The sequence below is a fragment of the Rhineura floridana genome, chromosome 13, assembly GCF_030035675.1.
Source record: "Rhineura floridana isolate rRhiFlo1 chromosome 13, rRhiFlo1.hap2, whole genome shotgun sequence".
In the NCBI taxonomy this organism is placed as follows: domain Eukaryota; kingdom Metazoa; phylum Chordata; class Lepidosauria; order Squamata; family Rhineuridae; genus Rhineura; species Rhineura floridana.
This window is the reverse complement of record NC_084492.1, coordinates 27,203,568-27,224,159: the sequence shown is the minus strand read 5'-3', so window position 1 is coordinate 27,224,159 and position 20,592 is coordinate 27,203,568. Positions and strand designations below refer to the sequence as shown.

The 20,592-nt window shown below is 41.3% G+C and overlaps 1 protein-coding gene across 6 annotated transcripts in view; it reads right to left on the bottom strand.

The window, feature by feature from the left end:
- The window catches only part of PHKB (phosphorylase kinase regulatory subunit beta), a 154,655-nt gene that overhangs the window by 79,075 nt on the left and 54,988 nt on the right, over nt 1-20,592 (bottom strand). For all 6 annotated transcript variants that reach the window (XM_061594575.1, XM_061594576.1, XM_061594572.1 and 3 more), the window contains 3 exons: nt 20,135-20,215; nt 14,565-14,680; nt 3,409-3,472 (listed from right to left, as the gene is read on the bottom strand). In XM_061594575.1, the coding sequence (XP_061450559.1) occupies nt 3,409-3,472; nt 14,565-14,680; nt 20,135-20,215 (261 nt within the window). The remainder of the gene's footprint in view (nt 1-3,408; nt 3,473-14,564; nt 14,681-20,134; nt 20,216-20,592) is intronic.

Below are 20,592 nucleotides of genomic sequence, written 5' to 3'. Positions count from 1 at the left end.
AGTCCAACAACCACTTGTGGAGGGGAGGGAAGGCTCCATGTTGTCTATTGTGTTGGTTAAAGGCTTCCGTTGGTATTATACAGGGAATGTGTTTTGGGAGGGGAAGGGATGAACTGGGGAAGGAGAGGAAAGAAGAGTCACCGTAATCATGGGGAGGCTGTGATAGTGAGAAATTGAGATGTGGACCAGGGGAAAGGAGGGTTAGACATCTTCGTGCTATCCACCTTCTAGCCTTAGTAACACTGGCGGCTTATCTCAATCCCCTCAGGTCTGAAGGTGATGCTAGTAAAAGCCAGGTCAGTAAATGGGAAGGTCTTGATTATCTCTGGGCTTATCCAAGAAGAACATTCCAACTTGGCCTGTGTAACTGAGACCCAGCTGGCTGAAGAGGGAAGGTGTAAACCTCACCTGGATATGTCCAGCGGGATATCTAAGTCAGCATCATCCATGGCTTGAGGGGCAAGGAGGTGGAGTAGGCTTGATCTTCAAGTTCATTTCCATGGTCAGATACTCTCTATCGAGCAGTCAACTAGTTTTCTATGTCTATACCTGGCATTGGGAACTCGAGACAGGATTGGGATTCTGATAGTGTTCCACCCCATTGCCTAACAATATCCCTCCCTGAGCTGACAGAGGTAGTTTCAGAGGTGTGAGGACCCCAAAGCTTTTGATATTGAGGGACTTCAACACACATGCTGAAGATGCTTTCTCTGGAGTGACTTGGGAGTTCATGGGCTCCATGACAATCATGGGCCTGTCTCAAATTATATCTACCCCAACACATGTGGCAGAACACAACTCGGAACTAGTCTTCTGTACTGAGCTGGGGGTTAAACACTGAACTGTAGACCAGTGGCAGAGTGTCTGCTTTGAATGCAGACGGTCCCATGTTCAATCCCCAGCATCTCCAGGTAGGGCTAGGAAATACTCCCTGCCTGAAACCCTGGAGAGCAGCTGCCAGTCAGTGAGGACAATACCAAGCTACTGTAGATGGACCAGTGGTCTGACCCAATATAAGGCTTAATCCGCTCTGGTATTGTAATGAGGCTTAAGTCATGGATTTCCTAGATCCACTTTTAAAAACAGATCAGTTCTATATCCATGGGAAACACAGAGAAAGCAAACAGGCTGAGTTCTGTTATTTCAAGCCCAAACAGAGGTTACTTGCAAATGCTCAAGCTTCCAATTCCCCCAGATAAAGACATTGTTAAATTAAAGTTGAAAAAAGTTTTTCCCCCTGGTAGCTGTTTACACTTTACCCTGTGCTCCATAAGGATCCAGTTAAAAGTAAGCCAAATCCCTTTAAGAAGTCTTAAGCTTTTCAGATAAGTGTGTCTGTTACTCTGCATGCCAGCAGTGTCTGACAGTGGCGTCCTCAGATTAAACAAAGATGACCATATTTCCACAAAAAGAAGCTGTTACCATTTGATTTTTTTTTAAAAAAAGAATCTGATTCTTTGAATGTAACTATTCCTTAAGAAACTTTTGCCTTCTTAGTTTTATTTTATTAGTGGTTGGGCGGTCTTCCTACTGTGCATAGATATCTATCCTGCACTTGTGATTTGTAAATGAAAACTGCGAATTTCTTGTGGGGGAAAAACCCACTGCACACAACATGATTAATACACTATCAGTTCATTGCACTTTAACAGCATAATTTTTAATTCAGTCATCAGAGTAGGAAAAATAATGTTTTCATAAAAGAGGATTTTCAAATGTATGCATCTTATCTGATGGTACTCTGCTTTCAGAAGGGAGACAAATGGAGAATTTCGGAAAGGCACACAAGGTTATGACAGCACACAAGGTTATGTCACAATAGGGAACTGGCAACCAGAGAGAGCACACACACACACAGACTACTGGAAATGAAATTAATTTGGCTTCCAGAAGATTAAAGATAGACAAAAGGAAGTAGTTCTTCACACAAACATATTTATGGAATTTACGGCCACAAATGTTACAGAGATGGTCATAAGAACATATGACCCAATGGTCTTTCTAGTCCAGCATCCTGTTCTCACAGTGGCCAACCAGATGCCCATGGGAAGCCCACAAGCAGGACCTGAGCAAAACAGCACTCTCCCCTCCTGCAGTTTCTACCAACTGGTATTCAGAAGCATACTGACTATAGTGGCAGAACATAGCCATCGTGGTTAGTAACAACTGATGGCCTTATCTTCCATGAATTTGTCTAAACCTCTTTTAAAGCTACCCAAACTAGTGGCCATCACTTCACTACCTCTTGTAGGAGTGAATTCCATAGTTTAACTATGCACTGTGTGAAGAAGAACTTTCTTTTGTCTGTCCTGAATCTTCCAACATTCAGCTTCATTGAATGTCCCCAAGTTCTAGGGTTAGAAGAGAGGGTGAAAAACCTGCCATTAGCTTGAATGATTTTAAAGGAGGATTGGACACATTTCATGGAGGGTAGGTCTGTCACCGGTTAAATGAAACTTATAAATCAGAGGCAGAATGCTGCTGATTACTAGCTGCTGAGGAGCAACGATGGAAGAAGGCTGTTTCCTTCAGCCCCTACTTGTGAGCTTTTTGAGGCATCTGGTCTGTCAACATGGGAAACAAGATGCTAGACTAGATGGACACTTGGTCTGATCCAGCAGGACTCTTGCAGTCTTAATCAACCTGTATCTAAAACAGGACTATCAAGAGAGAGCAGTATTTATGGTGTGGCAACAGAACTTGTTGGGTCCATTTGTGAGGCTATTCCTGGTTCCATCTTCTCATGAAAATGGCCCTCTTATAAAACAGTTGCTGAAGAGGGACAAGGCAGATTGCACACAAAGCATTAAACCTTTCCCTTGCACTTTTATGGCCATGTAATACACAGAGAGTGAGAAAGAGCTAGGATCAGATTCTGTGATAATCAAGAGAGGTGTGTGTATATCAGAACAGTGTTAGAACAACTGATGAAGGGCCTGGCTACTGGATGGATTCCAAATTATCTGATGGAAGGGCAGGGAGATTGGGGAAACACATAATAAGGCTGGTAAAAGAAATGGATGGTGTGCTGCATGAGACTGAAAACTGAAAAAGGCAGAAAGGTATAATCAATCAGAGTTTAATGTCTGGATCAAAAGGCTAGAATAGGGGAAACTTCTATACATTTCACTTTTCACAAGTTAACTAAATGTCTGGAAGGAAACATTACTTCTGTTAACTAAGGAAAGAGCTGATTTTGTTAGGCTATGAATCCTGTATCCAAAGTAGCAAGGAATAATTTGCTAGCCTACATCCTAAAAAAAAAAAAAAGTAATAACACAGAACTGGAGACTGAACAGGCTTTACCATATGGATATTAGGAGTCCTTTGATCTGCAATGAAAGCAATTTACTGAAGAACAAGCAGTTCTTCTTGGAGAATGAACAAATAATTAAATATTTTTACTACCTGATTGCCAAAGAGGTTGAATCCATTAATTGCTTCTAAGGCTGCTTTCGCTAACCCAACAGAGCTGAAAAACACAGAAGGAGAAAGAAAAAAAGTTTGTTATGCTCACAGCTCTGGAAATAAAATTCAACTCCCTGAAGGCTAACTTGCATATCAGATCCCTTCTCACTGATGATTTTTTTTTTAAAAAAAGCTAGGATAAAATGATGACACTAGGCTTATTTTATTATTTTTCAGCAGTTTATCTTTAAAGGTCACTGGCCATCTGTAATATATATTTTTGGAGTCACCTTGTGTTTGGACATCTGGGGCTTTGGGTTTGAAGGTCTTGCTGAGATTGCATCAGTGGCAGAAACAGTGGCAGTGCTCCTTGTGCTCGTCTTTCAAGGAGTTTGATGAGAAAGCAGTGGCCTCTTTTTCACTTGTTATTACATTTCTATCCCACCTTTCCTCCAAGCACCTCAAGGTGGTGCATATGGTTCTCCACTCCCCTATTTTATCCTCCCAACAACCCTGTGAAGTAAGTTAGGCTGAGAGAAGATGGCTGGCCCAAGGTCACCTAAGTGAGCTTCATGGGTGAGGATGGGAAACAGACAATAGAAGAAGAGATGGGAGTTGGAAGTATAACACTGATTAGTTTCATTTCAGTCAGGGTGAGGACTAAAGAGTTTAAGTGAAATACTTCTAAAAACCAGGAGAGCTGGGAGGACATATGTTTTCTGGCAGGCATAAGTACGGTCACTGTCTTCCTCACTATAGTGAGAAATTATAGTAACTAGGTGGTATACAGCTCTTTTCCTGCTCAGCGTAGGCCCACTGAAGTTAATGGACAGGTCTAACTTAGATTAATTTCAGTGGGTCACATCTGAGTAGGACTTAGCTGAATACAACCCATTATTTTCACATTGCATCTATACACATGAACTGACAGATGTAAATGTCATGCAAATGTGTCCTCTTTCTTTGGTGATGCAATTCCTCTTTGGCAATGCTAAGTAGCCACCCTTGGCATAAGGGGCAACAAGGGAGAAATGATGGAGCCATTTAAGGGAGTATACAGTTGTTAAAGTATTTAAGGGAGTATACAGTTAAAGTATTTAAAAACGTAAGCCACAATACGGAATTTTCTTAGATAGATGGATGGATGCACGGATGGATAGAAGGATACATCTTAGATGGATGGGTTGCATCCAACAAAGTCATCCCATTATCACAAGAATTTCCAAGCTGGGCATTGGAGCTTCCTCTTCCGTACCCCAAATCTGCTCCAAAGGGTTACAGGAACCCCCAAGCAGATTGGAGGAGAAGTAGAAAGTCCCACTATGCAGGCAGAAGTCCTTGAGACTTTGTTGGATACAATCCTAATTTTCCAGTATAAATACAGAGTGTTGTGCAAGTAGAGTCTAAGGAAAGGGATATATACCATCCTATCTCTCATGGAGAATATTTCTAAACATAGATGCAAATAAAGCAATTGCTGCTCATGTCAAGCCTCATGCATGCATCAGAGCCATTACTCCATGCTGGAGATGCTCTATTAGTAACATGGCATTTTCTACCACCATCATGGCAACCCATATGCTAACGTACTGTGCCAGCTTTAAGACTGAACTACAGGAAATGAACCAATAGGCAGGGCACTAGTGGAGGCAGGTGAGCTTCTAGGGCAGGAGTAGAGAACTTTGGCCCTCCAGATGCTGTTGGACTCCAACTCCCATCAGTCCCAGTCAGCATGGTCAATGATCAGGGATGATGGGAGCTGGAGTTCAACAACATCTGGAAAGTTCTCTGTCCCTGTATTAGGTGAAGGGATTATATGACTATAGGGCCCCCTCCAACCTCCTATCGCAGTCACACTCTTTGCTAAGGAGGACCCATTATGACAATTCAAACATCTCTGGCCTGGCTAATTAGGCATTAGCCAACCCCCTTTTTAATAAACACCTCATAAATATCTACAGAGAATTACTAGTTTATGAACCAAAGAACACCAGCTGTTTCCAAGAAATTAAATTATGAATAATAGGTAGTAGATGGACCAATGATTTGTTCGGGTTTTCCCTGAGGTTATATGTTCATTATTCAGCATTACTTGCAAATATTCATAATGTATTTTTAAAGAAAAATCAGGGGGTGGGCAGAAAGCAGGGGAGGGGGGCTGTAGTTCAGCTGCAGAGCACATATATTTTATATTGAAGGTCCCACATTCAATTTTTCATCGTTCCATCTCAACCTACTTAAAAAGGTTCTCAGCTACTGGGTCTGGAAAGATCCCTTCCTGAATCCTTAGAGAGCTACTGTCATTTAGAGTGACAATACTGGACAAGATGGACAAAGGATCTGACTCAGTAACATGGCAGCTTAATGAGCACAAGGAGAGAATTGTATCAACATGAACACAATGTTATCATGTGTTAATGGCAAACTATGATTTCCGACTAGGTGAATGAGCCCCAAGCTCACACACACTTCTCTTCCTTCCTTCTTGGCCAGGTGGAGATCAGAAGCATCCACTTTCACTGTTATTAAATTAACCACAAGTTCCTTGTTACATCCAAATGCAGGGAATGGTGGTTTGTCTAAACTCTAGTGGGTGACAACAAGCCAGGAAGAAACTGTGGTTCGATCCTGGCTTATTTTTACCATCTAGAACAAGTCACAGGTCCCTGACTTTGGACATAGATGGGAAACTGTGGTTTGTTTAAGAGTGGAAATGGACATCTCCGATCTCTTCAGAGCCACAAAATGGGGATGACGATGCATATGTTCAAACTCATACAAGATGGTTCATATACATCTGAATGGGCCCAGTGTGCTCTTCGTTGAAAACCCTTCATCAGGGCAGCTTTCCTTAATTCTTTCACAAAGTGGTGCCTCTTGGGCAACACCTTTTTATCTTTTGACTTTTCATTTTTCCTATATAACAATATTGGGGGGAAATCAATGCATAGAAATCATATTTGTTTTGTCTTGTCTGGATATACAATACTACCATTTGTGTCATTCTTATTTTCATATTACATTAGGAGAATGTGAAGAGCAATGCATCGTTCCATCTCAACCTATTAAGCCTCTCAATGAAAATTGTTGTTAAGTCGATGTTGAGGTCCCACTTTCACTAGTTCTTGACCACAGAATGAATCTGTTCCATTGACCGACAAAATCATCTTCCATGTTTGTTTGTCTTGTTGCTTGTGGCTGGCTTTGTCATTTTTTTCATTGAGGTGTAGGGCCATATTCACATTTTCCATTCTTGAAATGTCTCTCCGTCTTCAGTTTGCCAATGTCTTGCTATTACCTGTCTAGCTGCAGCTAATAGCATTGATAACATCTTTTTATATGGTACATCTGAATGCGCCACACCTTTATGAGGAACAGCAGTAAAGTCAAGTCATTTAATGTAAAAATGGATGTGAGAATAGATCCTAAGATCTATGCAGAAAATAGCAATGGGTTTATAACCTTGGCATTCACATTCAACAGCCCATACAAGTTTAGAAAATTAGAGCCCAATCTGTAATATAGGTATTAAACATGAGCGGGAAAAACTGTTAAGGTTCAAATTAAAAGCAAACTAACCTGGAGACTTTACTGCAACCTCATAGAAGGGACTTCAAGCAACAATGGAAATGGGAACAAATGTCTTGCCGCATGTAGCATGTTTATCATAAACATAGCGTCCATTGGAACATTTTCATTAACAGTTTACCATGAAACACTGATTTTAGACTGTTCCTTTAATTCAACCCTCACACCAATAGGTTTCAAAACCTTTCAGAAGCAGTGCCAGGGAAGGGGGGAAAAGGCTTGTGGAGTTTAATTCTAATTGGTTCAACAAGGAAAAGCTGATTAGCCTGGCTACAAAACTCTTCTCTTAGCAGCTGCCATCAAAGGCTGGTGAAATGCCACAATTTTCTATCTTCTGCTGATTAGAAGTTATTGTTACAGTATCTAGATAATGGGATGAGACATTAACAGAAGCTGGATTGGCTTACATACTGCTTCCCTTGTACCAAGCCTCTGGAAACAAGGAAAGCTAATCCTTGGGGCTAATGTGCCACAAGCAAGTGCAAATTGTTAGCAGTGCCAAGATAGAGCCTGATCTACACAATGAAGAGGTACAGTGGACTGAATTATTTCACACAGTGAGTGGGGTGTCTTTTCTGAATTCCCCCATGTAAAAAGAAAAAAAGAAAGGGGGTCCTGGAAATAGAAAGATATATCAGGGTGAAAGGCTGCAGCCTACTCCTTGATGTGCTTGTTTTCTACTTATGGGGAGAGGTGATCTATTTGACACAAGAGCACATTCAAAACCGTAATGCCCCCACTTGCAATTTAAAGGGGTACAGTTCATCCCACCAGCTCAAGATTCCATCATAAGAACACATATAATAAATAATAATAATAATAAATTTAATTTCTTCGTCTCCTATCTGGCCAATGGCCACTTACATACATAAGAACATAACAAGAGTCTGCTGGATCAATGCCAATGACCCACCAGTTAGGCATCCTGGTCTCACGGTGGCCTACCAAATACCTATGGGAAGCCCACAAGCAGGATCAGCGCAAGAGCACTCTCCCATTCCTACAACTGGCATTCAGAAGCATACTGCCTCCAACTGTGGGGTCAGAGCATAGCCGTCATGGCTAGTAGCCACTGATAGCCTCATCCTCCATCAACTCGCTCTGCTGCATGTATAGAACTGGCCCAGTGTTGCATTATATGTAAATTCCCTTGTCAGTATCTTAAGCCTGGTCTATACATGTAGCAGAATGAGGTGGTAAAATTGATTGTACCACTTCAGGCTACAGATGGAGGAATACAATTTTTAATACTTGAGATGTTTTATTTTAGTATGTTTTCAAATATGTTTTATTTTAATATGTTTTCAAATATGTTTTATTTTAATATGTTTTAAAGTCTTTTGTTTTTAAGATGTTTTAGAGTGTTTTTGTTTGCTGCCCTGGCCTCCTTCAGGGAGGAAGGGCAGGACATAAATGGAAAAAAAGAGTCCTGGCAAGTAAAACACACACACACACCTCTCCAAGAAAACGCTTTTAAGCCAGCCAAATTGCTGCTGCGCTAGTTTTGTTTTTGCAACGAGTCATTCTTTTAAGAGAGCATTCCAATGTGTAAGACCCACTGTACTTTGAACCACTCAATCACATCAGAGCTCTTACCACCTCATTCTACTGCATGTATAGACCAAGCCTTTGTGTGGCTTTACCTCTAAATCAGAAAGCAGGTTAAGAAGGCAACAGCAATACAATGTAGGAGGGACAGCAAGTCAGGAGGTCCACAGGACTGCCTATTCCTTCTCAGGAGCGTCACAAACCCTGCTCCGTATTTCTTGTCACTGGCTGCCTGCATTCTGAAATGCAGCAAGGCCGCTGGTGGGCGTTAGCTACTAGGAACATCTGACTCCTACTTGACCACAGCTGCAATGGTTTCCCACTTGTTTGGGGGCACAATTCAGAGAGTTGATTATTGCCTTTTAAAGCCAAGGGTGGAAAACCTGTGGCCTATGGGCAGCATTTGCCCTGTGAATTGCTTCAAGTGGCCTGTCACCCCTCTGAAAGCTCTGTCTCTTGCTTTCACCTAACCTTGCAAAGGCACCTCTTCTCCCTCTGGCAGGGTGCCATTGCTATGGCATCTTAGTGCTCAAGGAACTGGAAGAAGCACTCCCTCCTGTTTCGTGAGTGCAGCAATGGCACCACGCCAGAGGGAGAAGAGGCGCCTTTGTAAAGTCAAGGCGTTTCCTCCCCATCACAGCGCTGGGCTGGGACGTTCCTTTCCTCTAGCCAGCACTGCAATGGGGGAAGAAAACAGCACTCTCTGCTCTTCACAGGCAGGTCTCTGAAGAGCAGGGGGAGAGGTTTTCTCCCTAATGCAGGACTAGCGCCCCCTCTGCCCAGTCCAGAGCTGTGATCGGGAGTGGGGGGACCTCACCCTCCACTCTTCTGCTGACTGGCAGAATAGTTCTGTGTCTGTCTGTTTCAGTGTGTGTGACAAGTGTGTGTGCATGCAAGTGACTATGCACTGGTCACTTTAGGCATGCCCACCTACTGACATGTGGCTATTGGAGAGTTGGCCAACCAACAATGCAGACACTGGGCCAAAAAAAGGTTAACCACCCCTATTTTAAGCCGTAAGTGGCTTTAATAGCTAAGAAATTATCTCCTTCCGTATGAACCTGCTTCCTTGCTATGGACAGCTGAAGAAGATCTTTGCATCCTATCACTGGCAGAGGTAGAACTGGTTGGGATGTGGGGGAGGGCCTTATCTGCTCTTGCTATGGAATTCCTTACCCAGGGAAGTTTGTCTAGTTCCCTCTGTGCTGGCCTTCCATCTCCATCGTTTGGCCAAAATATTTCTTTTCAGGCAAGCATTTGGTCTGCCTAGTTGTTCTGAACAGATCCTTTATTTTAAAGTTTTTGTGCTTGGCTCCAATTTCATTTGTTTTCAGAACGTATTTCTTAGATTGCTTTTAATGTGATATAAGCCACCCTGAGCACTGTTTTACAAGGGACAGGTAGGATATAAATCTTTTAAATACGTAGCAAACAAAATTAATGCTTAAAAATCAAGTTCATCTCTTTCAGACCATTCCTATATCCATCCAATTTAAACCAATAAAAGTGTCTTTAAATAACAGCAACCCTTAAAGAAATGAGCATAGAAACTTCACAAAAACGTAATACTTCTCTGGGAACTGCAGGTTTACACTCAATAAAAGAGTAATATGAAGGCATGGTAAACCCATCACTTGAATAATTGTATTAGCCATTAACGGAGACCCTCCTGCTTGAAACAGCACAAATGAGTGGCTTTTTGAGAAACAAGATTAGCCAACTGGCCCCATTCCCCTAGTTTAACACAGTAGCAGCAGCAGCAGCAGCAGCAGCAACATAATGAAAAAGGAGTAGATAGTACACTAGAATGAAGAACAACAACATTAGCTGCTGCCTTTTGTCTACCTACAGGGTGCAGATGCCAATAAAAGGGATATAAGAACTTCTTAGAGGTGTCAATATATACTGTTAACAGGAGTTGGTATGTCTAAAGAATACTGGAGAGTTGTTCCCAAGAACAAGCTCCATGATTAGGTATTATGGCTGCTGTTAAATTTTGGGCACTTGATTGATGCCTTCATGATTGCTGGAGAAAATGATATGAGAGACAAGGCACTTCTTGGAAGCTCGTTAAGATTTTCCAAAATTGCGGTTACAGACACTGCAAGAATAAAAGCTGCTCCCACCAAACTGCCTCCCATCCTGACTATTCACCCAGCTCACAAATTCCTTGCACACTTACAGGCAACTGGTGAACTCTTCACTCGTTCAGGACATACTAGTTTCCAGCCACTACTGATTAAGTGATCAAAAGCAACAAAATCAAGCTAGATATAAGGGATAAAAAAAAGCTTTCAGTCAGAAAACCAAGGAACTAGGTTATCAACAAACAATGTAAAGAAATCCAGCTACTAAGGCTCAAATCCAATTACTGGGAACCTCAGAAACCTGTGTTGTATCCAGTGTACAATTTACCCTCTGTTTACAAACCATGTGTCTATTTGAAACACTGGGAATGCTGCTAAACAGCATTTATCATAAGTAGGTGTTTAGGACTGAAAGCTACATTAAAAAGGCAGTCAAGCAGATTACAAACTAACCCTAATAGGGACAGACAACATGATAGCAGCATATTAGCTGTAGAACAAAGGTGAACAAATGGAAGATTCCGGTGTCTTCTTAAGGTCTGGAGTACAAAGATGCTGCATAAAACACCGCTATTATCACTAACACAGATGGGAGACGTCAAAAATGTTTTTGTAGAGGTATTCGGCAGATGCTTGGAAACAGCTTGATCAAAATGGTTACAGAACAAATAAATATTTCAGGAGCTCCAACACATGGGAGGGAATCATATGATTCCAGGGAGATGTTGCAAAGGTTGCTGTTCAAAAATCAGTAGAAGACTGCAGACCTGCAAATCTTCCTCACTGAAAATTTAACAGTAAAAGCTGTCCTGTCTGCAAGAAACACTATGGATCTATTTTTCAGGAGGAGTCTCAAATGTAGGGTTTTGACTGTGTGTGGATTTGAGACTGACCTCTAAGAAATCCAAAATACAGTGTGTTTTTGCAAGTGTAGACATGCCTGGTAATTATCACTGTGTCAGGCAGTAGATCTGTTTAAGAGAACAGTTCTACTACATAGGACCACCAGTCATTTAGAAATCATGCCATTCCTCTTTCATGAATTCGTGTTGGACACGGATTTGGGGACTTGATCTAGGATCCCTAGGAGTGGCTTTCCCTGGCCCAGCCTTTCAGGGTTTGTTTACTTTCTCACTAGTAGCTAAGGTTAGAGCACCCCTGGTTTGGATTGGCCAGTCCGTGGATTGTCACTTGGATTCCAGCTACAGAATTCAGGCTGCACAGGTGTGGTAACCTGATTTATTAACAGAGTTCCAAACAGCTCCCTGACAAAACTCCTAATGCAAGCCTACAGCTGGCTCTCTCCTAGGGCAGGAGAGGAAGGGAGAGCTTGGGTTACACCTAAGAGGACAGTGAACAGTTAATTTGTTGGGACTGAATAAAGCACTGTCCAGGTATAAACGCTGTCAGTAGGAAGATACTAGATGCCTAACTAACTGCTAAGATTTGCCTGATCTTATCCCCAGTCTCTTCTCGGTACATATTCCTATGTACTGTCTGAAACGTTATCCATTTCTGACCCTTGACTCAGATATTGGCATGGCCCTTCAAATTACTGAGAGAGGTATTTGGCTCTTAGTACTAACCCTTCTACACAGCAAACTGAATTGGTCTTTTGTAACACTCTGTCGTGATCTGTCTCCCAGTTGTCAAAGTATTCTCCCAGTTAGCAGAATTATCTTCTCCCATGCTGAGGAAGTGGGGGGGACAAAAGTTTCATTTGGTTGATTGTTATGACATTGTTTTCTTTGCCATAGCTAAAGGTCTGGATTTAAACCTGAACCAAGATTTTGCAGGTTTAAAAGACAGGTGCTAGCACTGTATTGCTGTGCTACTGCTTGAGGAAAGAGAAAAAACATGGTTTGACTGGTTCCTACAACCAGGACTTCACTGGTGCGACACTTTTAACTTGTGAGTCTTAGCCTGGTTTGAATGTCATGGGCTGGCCATTGGGGTCATGCCTTAGGCTCACACACTGCTGTAGCTTCCAGTTTGGGTTTGAGTGTAAACAATGGTTCCTAGATAATACTAAGTTATAGCTATAGCAAACCAGAAATAGGGGGAGGGGAGAGCATGCCAGCCTGAGGAATGGTCTCAATAAGTATGTCATAGTTTTACCATGATGTCTGAAGTGGGCATGATGGTTTAGCTTCTTGATACAGCACCTTTTCTGTGGTCAGATTATCTAGATAGTGTCACATTACCGTGGTATGTCTCAGTTTTTTCTCTCTCAGCCTTCCTGAACATCTTATCCTTTGGTTGCACTGGGTAAGAACACAGTCTCTCCGTAACAGAAACTATGGGTTTATGACCTTGACACATTCTCTGAATACAACCGTTCTGATCAAGGACTAAAATCTGACACTAGAAAATATGGTTTTATATATATATATATAGTTTAAGGTCTATTGAAATAGTTCAGATTCCTGAATTCAGTTACCAATATATATTTTAATATGTACTAAAGCAACGAAAGGAAACACCTAAAATTAATACAAGTATCTCATTTTTATTGGAAGGAAAAGTTACAAATACATAAAATTGCAGACACAAGCGCCCACCTGACTCCCTTAATGTTACTGCATACTGAAATAAACGCACTGAGCTAATACAGCAAATTTTATATTTAACAACTGTCATTGTGACTTCTCTTTTAGTCTACAGTATTTGTAAGCTATTTTCCCAGGGAAAAATATTACAGTTGTCATCTAAAAGGCCACAGTTCTACTGACTTCACTGCTAATGGAGCACAAACACAGGTAACATATAATTTCAGAATTTTATTTCAAGAGGGTATGAGTAATAAAAAGAACACAGTTACAAAGTATACTGGCATTCTTAACAGAGAAACAGTCAGACCATGGAAGTTTCAATATCACCTCGAAGTCCGTAATGATCTGGCTACATGAACCATAAGATGTATTTATCTGAACAATCCTGGAATAAAGCAGTATGGTTTGCTATTCAGAATTATATTTAAAACTATGGGGTTCAGCAACTTGATCCTTATGATGTTCACTGCTTGGGAAAGGATGTTCACTGCTTTAGAAAGCTCACTTTAACATGGTGGAGAAAAAGGAACCATTTTTTCAGTCTCTAATGTTGTTATTAACCAGGCAGGATGTACTCTGTACATTCATACACTCATATTTCTGTTGTAAGAAATCAGCCTTTTAGTGTGGCAGTACCTACACTTTAGAACTCCCTGCCTATTGACATCAGATAGGTGCCTTTACTGTATTCTTTCCGGTGCCTGCTTAAAACATTTTTGCTTAGGCAAGCTTCTCCAGATGCAAAGAAGTTACTTGTGTTTTAATCTGTTTCTAAATTATTCTTCATTTTACTTAGTTTTTGAAACTTTTTAAATACTTGTTTTATTGATAATTTTAATGTTTTGTTTTATTTTTTATAAACCATTTTGGCATTTTATTACAATCAAGTGGTCTACCAATCTTATTAAATAAATAAAATAAAATATTCATTATCAAGAAAACACAAACTTTGTACCCATACCAAATAGAGAATGGATATGAACATGACTACTGATGTATACAATTCTAATCTATACAATCTATGCAATTCCATTTACACTGCAAGGGGAGTACATTCTAGACACAGTCATATGAACCAGCTCAGTTCATCTCACCATAACATTTACAAATAAAACTTTAATTTAATGGAATCAAGCTGATCAGAAATATAATGGGTTTTCCCTAATGGCACAAAAGCAGCTTTAAAAATGTCCCACTTGCACTATTACAATACATTGTATGTGGGGCTGCCCTTGAAGGCAGTCAGAAACTGCGATTAGAACAGGATATTCCAGTTATGTTACTGAGACTGGGGGCGTGGAACAAATCTCATCGATCTTGAAACAGCTGCATGGACTCCCAGTAACATAGACTGGAAATAGAACGACTTATCCATCCTTACCTTGAATGCAGTTCAGTGCTGCCATTGTTATATTTGCTTCCTCTTTCCCACACACCAAAGTCTGGTACACGATATGCTCTTTCCACACAAAATACAAGGTTTTGTATGAAGGCCACCTAAAGAGAAAAAGAAAATAGAATTCAGATGAAGGAAAGAAACATTGAAATACACTAATATTTATTCCATATTTAAAAGATGCTACAATATTTTTAGATGTCCGTGTTGGTCTTACTTACTTCTTCAGTATACTGTTGCTATAGGGCAGGGGTGGGACACCTTTTTGGCTTGGTAAGCCAGATCATTATCTGTCCCCACCCCTGAGAACCAACTTTGACAGTTGGGTGGGGCAACCCACCTGCCAATCACTTCACATCATTATGTCATCAGATGAATGAAAGGTGGGTTGTCCTGCCCACCTGTCAAAGTCCCTTGACTTTATGCAGAATTGCCCCCACCCCTCAAGTGGGAAGCACTCAGTGAACACTGAACTTGGATCATATTGAAGCACTTAGATGGAAAATAAGAAAGTGACATACATACAGTATGTAGACAAAGGAAGTGATTTAGGGAATTCCAAAATTACACTGGTGTCACCCACCCTTCAGTCACTTCTAATCTGGTCATCTTGCCCTCTTTTTTCTAATTCTAAAATTCAGTTGCTGAAACTTCTGGCTTTGGACCAATTTAAGTTTATTTTTTAAGATGATGCACATTTACAATAAAACTGAATTAAAATCAAAAGTTTGTTTCTCTAGTAATTTCATCCTACAAATAATCTGAAACAAAGGCTTGGATCTAGAGTTCCAAGAGCAGAAAGAATGGGACCAAAATGGGACTGTCCCCTCCTCCCCCTTGCAGTCTCCCCAAAATACTCCCCAGAGGATTGGGGACCCTCATGAACACTCTATTTGCTCAAGCTGCCCAAAGCAGGTGACTTTCCCCCCTCCCCCAGAAGCCCCAACACATCCTGTTTAGCAGGGTCCCCTGAGAAGCTTTCCAGGGGACACAGGGTACCAAAAAGTCTCCTTCTACAAGTTTCTTTCTGCTCATGGCACTCGTGATAATCAATATCATATATTCATTGCTAACTTTTCAGTTAATACATACACGTACAATTTCATATACGGAGCCCGCCCTAAATTAGCCTATAGACCAGCTTCCTGGATACTTAACCAGGTACAGTGGATTGTATACATCTGTTGCTTAAATAATAAATTGCAAACAACCTTTTTCTTTCTGTTTGGAAGAATTTAAAAAACCATTGCTGCTCCACAGTGGGAAATAAACTCCATTAAATTTACCCAACCATTCAAACTTGCTCAGCATTTTCATCTACTACCAGAGGCAGCTCATTTACCTCCAAGGGAAAAAAGAATAATGAACTCCTTCACTGCACTCAATAGGCGTAACATCCTGCAAAAGTGAATTGTCTAAATGTGAAATAAAGAAAGAAGTGAGGGCGGAAGATGTCCCAAAGAAGTCTTCAAGCATCACAATAGACTCAGCTATATAGAAATGTGGCCAATTCAAAAAAAAAAAAAAAAGCCAAGATCAGTTCAGAGTTAGGAGCAAATTCAAAGCTTATAACGCTTCCAGCTGGGCAACAGAGTCTTATTACCGTCTTGCACAGCCAGATCAATTTTCATCACATGAAGAGGCAATTCACTACAGTGTAATGGATAAGAGTGCGAACTGTGAGCCAGTCAATCTTTGGTTCAAATCTCATCCTAGACCCCATCTGAATTATACATTTAAAGCAGTATCATGTGACTTTGAACAGTTATGGCTTCCCCCAAAGAAATCCTGGGAACTGTACTTTGTTAAGGGGATTGAGTTGTTGGGAGGCTCCTATTCCCCTCACAGAGCTACAACCTTCAGAATTGCTTGGGAAAAGGGACTGATTATTAAAACTAATCTGGGAACTGTGAGGGAAATAGCTCTATGAGGGGAATAGGGGCCTCCTAACAACTCTCAGCACCCTTAATAAACTGTAGTTCCCAGGATTCTTTGGGGGAAGCCATGATCATTTAAAGTGGTATAATACTTCTTTAAAGATATAGCACAGATGGGGCCCAGCAAGTCATAAACATATCAGATGGCTGTCGGCAAGCCACTACCGCTCAGCCACCTATCTGGAAATGTGGGTACTTACCTCCCTATCAGGATTGTTGTAAGGATTAATGAGATTAATTAATTGTGTCCAGTGAGGTGGTTCACTAGGCAAAACTTCTGGCAGTTGCTGTATGGTGCCAAAAACAGGGAGGGGAATTCTAGACTTTATCTTCTAGAGCTGGTGAAGGGGATGGTTGAGGTGCTGATGAGTGGGTAATTATCTAGGTGGAGGCTGCTGACATCAGCAAGGGCAACTATCCCCTCAGTTACTATGTACTTGCACAGTGCTGGCTGGAACACCTCACCAAAACCATCAAAAGATCAGAGGAGAAATCCTTTTCACCACTCTCTTTCACCATGCAGTCCCCACGAGCCGTTTCACTGAGAAAACCTCACCAGCCGCCGCAGGAGATAACTCATGAAAAACACTCTGAACAACCATAAACCACTATTTAATACCAATAACATTACTGTAATGGAAAATATGATTCTCATCACATGCTTAAAGTATATGGGGCCAGAGTAAGCATGGTAATCTAGGATGGCCTGTGTTGTGCTTTTTAAAATTAATATTAGCCACTGGTGTGCAAGATAAGGGGATTGGAATCAGATCAGAAACATGAGTGGCTAAACTGTCTTCCTGCACTGTTTCCTGATTAAAGTGAGACCCTTGCACACACAAAGCTGCTATTTGTTCAGCTGGCTAAACTGACAGGCACCCATATTCAACCCGGGGTCGGCAACCTTTTTGGACCAGTCAGCTCATCTGACATTTTGAAAAAGTGACATACATGCCAGCCACAAAATGGCTGCTGTGGGGAGGGCCGGCATCAGATGGCAGCAGGCCCTTGGGTACCAGACTGCAGGGGCCCTTATTGTGTCACTACTGCTGCTGCTGCTGGAGGCTTAAACAGGCCCAGCCATGTCAGTGAAAAGCTAGCTGTGGGCATGTGTCTTCTATCACTCAAGATGGGAGGTGTGTTGATGCCCGCTGCCATCTTGGATAATGGAGGGTGGCTGCTGCTTTGTGATCCGTGCCAGTATTAGGTTGTGGGATGCACGCTCCATGACCCGATGCTAGCGTGTATTGTAAAGAGGTAGCTACACCTGCTCAGTCCCAGCAGCAGGGCCCCTCTCAGCACTGGGGCCCTCACCCAGTGCCCAACCTGGCTGTCCACTGGTGCTGGGCCTCTGTGAGGGTATGGCACATTACAGAATGGCTGCTACATCTTAGAGCAGGAAAAGACACAGGATCACAAAATGGTGCAGTCATGCTCCCAATCAGCCGGTCCATCAATGGGAAAAAGGCACCTACATCAGCCACTGCTGTGCTTGCTCAGGAGCTCTTTGTACCTCTCCTCTGTTTGGAATGTGGAGGGTGAGTGTACAATCCTGGCATTCTATGAAATGCAGGCATGTTTAAGGGGGAATGTCCATTGTAGGAGTTGCTGAGCCAATGCAAAAAGAAACAGCAGAAAGAGCAAAAAGTTTATTGTGCATTGTGGATTTTTGAGGGAATATTTCCTAGACCTTTTGAAGGCATCGTAAGAGGTACTGATGGGCACGCTGGCACCTGCAGGTATCAGCCCAGAGGAAAATGCCATGGTCCTACTTCAATCCCCTCCCACACATACTAAGCTTTTTTAAAAAAAAAACATGGGACATTATGATGATTGAATTTATATCCTGCCCTTCCTCCCAAAGAAGCCCAGGGTAGCAAGCACATCAACAGAACATTTTAACAACAACAAAAAGCCATCTAAAAACAGTTACAGATTAAAACATTCTTCTATCCAATGATCACACATCTTCCATGTCATGTCCAGTCTGGTTCACAGAGAGTCATTATATATTATTAATTTGCAGGATCCATAAATTTCAACCCTCAGTTGCAGGTGGAAACGTGAGTTATACAATGTTGTGTATTTAAGACAGAGGTTCAGATTTGCAAGAAACAAATTGTCAAAATTCTTACCAAATTAAGACTAAAACCACATTAAGAAAACAACATTGAGATATTTCTAAATATATCTATATAAAGCACCAGCAGAGTCTATTGCAAATCATTACTGATTATCATTATCCTGTGGATATTTTGTGCATGCTTTAAACTTGTACAGCATCTAGCGTAACATTAAGGGCATCATTCATTATATGTGATAATCTCTGCTACCCACAAAAAAAGCAACAAAGTAAATTCCATAAAAGAATTCAAAACTTTGATACACACCATGTAACTCTTCTAACTAACCAGTATTCTTGCTGAGATTAAGGCTTTCATGTTATTTTGAAAGGCACTGCCTCATTTTGACTTATGATGAAATCAATTTGGGATTTATAAATAGCTGAAATATGATGGATGAAAATGGCATGACAGTCACATTTAAATGACAGTTTGAAGTCCTACCTATGTATCTTTTATTTCCATGACAGCACCACGGACTTTGGAGAGAAAACAAAATTGTGCCATATTTACTCCCCACCCTCCCTTCAAATATCTCAAAGAGGGTAGCTTCCATGGCATTACATTTTTGTTCTCACAACAACCCTGTGAGGTAGGATAAACTAAGAACAATTATTTGCCTAAAGAAGGAATGGGGAACCACTGGCAACTTCCATCCTCCCATGGCAATGGTAAGCAATTATGGGAGTTGTAACTCAACAAATCTGGAAGGGTATAGGTTCTCCATACTTGCCCTGAGGTCATTCATGTAACTTTATGGCTGAAAGTGGATTTGAATCACAGTTTCTATATACAGAACCAACAGTCATAAGATGAGTGTCGAACAGAGGCCCACTCCAACTCTGTGGCAAGAATATTCTGAAACTGCAACAAGATGTTTTATAAGAAAAGTTATGGTTCCCCACATATGCTATTTTAAAAACAATCCTGTAAGCAAAACATGTTTTGAAAAATCCAGAAGCAATCTACAGAATGCTCCTTAACAGAGGCCACATTCACACCATACATTTATTCTACTATTATTCCCCTTTAAACAGTCATGGCTTCCCCCCAAAGAATCCTGGGAAGTGTAATTTGTGAAGGGTGCTGAAAGTTGTTAGGAGAGCCCTATTCCCCTCACAGAGCTACGAGTGCCAGAGTGGTTTAACAGTCATCCCTTCTTGCCAGAGAAGTCTGGGCACTGTAGCTCTCTGAAGAGAGTAAGAGTCTACTAACAACTTTCAGCACCCTTCACAAAAGACACTTCCCAGGATTCTTTGAGGAAAGCCTTGACTGTTTTAAGCGGAATACATGTATGGTGTGAATGTAGCCTGAGTCATATGGAAGATATACCAGCGTGGTGCAGTGGTTAAACTAGGTCTGGGAAGAACTAGGTAGCTATGAAACTCATATGGGTACATTCATCTTTCTGTTAGCTTGACCTACCCCATAGGGTTGTTTAAGAATACTTCCAACATGTTCCATTGGTGCATGGAACTGGCCAACTCATACATACCTCATCTGTATTGTAGATAATCTGCAGACCTGATGATATCATCTCAACCAGGTAGAGGAGGTACAATGATACGGCGTTTATCTGAAGTAAGGGAAAAGCACAGGAATGGTCAGTCAGTAAAAGAAATATCCCTCAAACCAAGTATTACCTATTATGTCTCATGCTGAGTTTGAGTTCCCCCTTCAGTAAGAAGCCCCAGGGTAAAGTTGTCCAAAAAAATTGAAGTGGCTAAAATAAAAGTGTCAGGGTGAGCAAAAAGAACAGTAACAGATGGAGAATTAATGCAAGTCCTTTACATAAAGGGGTCTATAAGCTAAGAGCTGTTGGCTTGTTCTCGTAATTAACCATCAACTGTCTAAGCACCACCTTTTGAATTAAAGCACAGCTGGGCATCAGAAGACCCACACACACACATTAGTGTTGTTTGCAACAGAATCCATGGCATCTGTTTTGTGGGG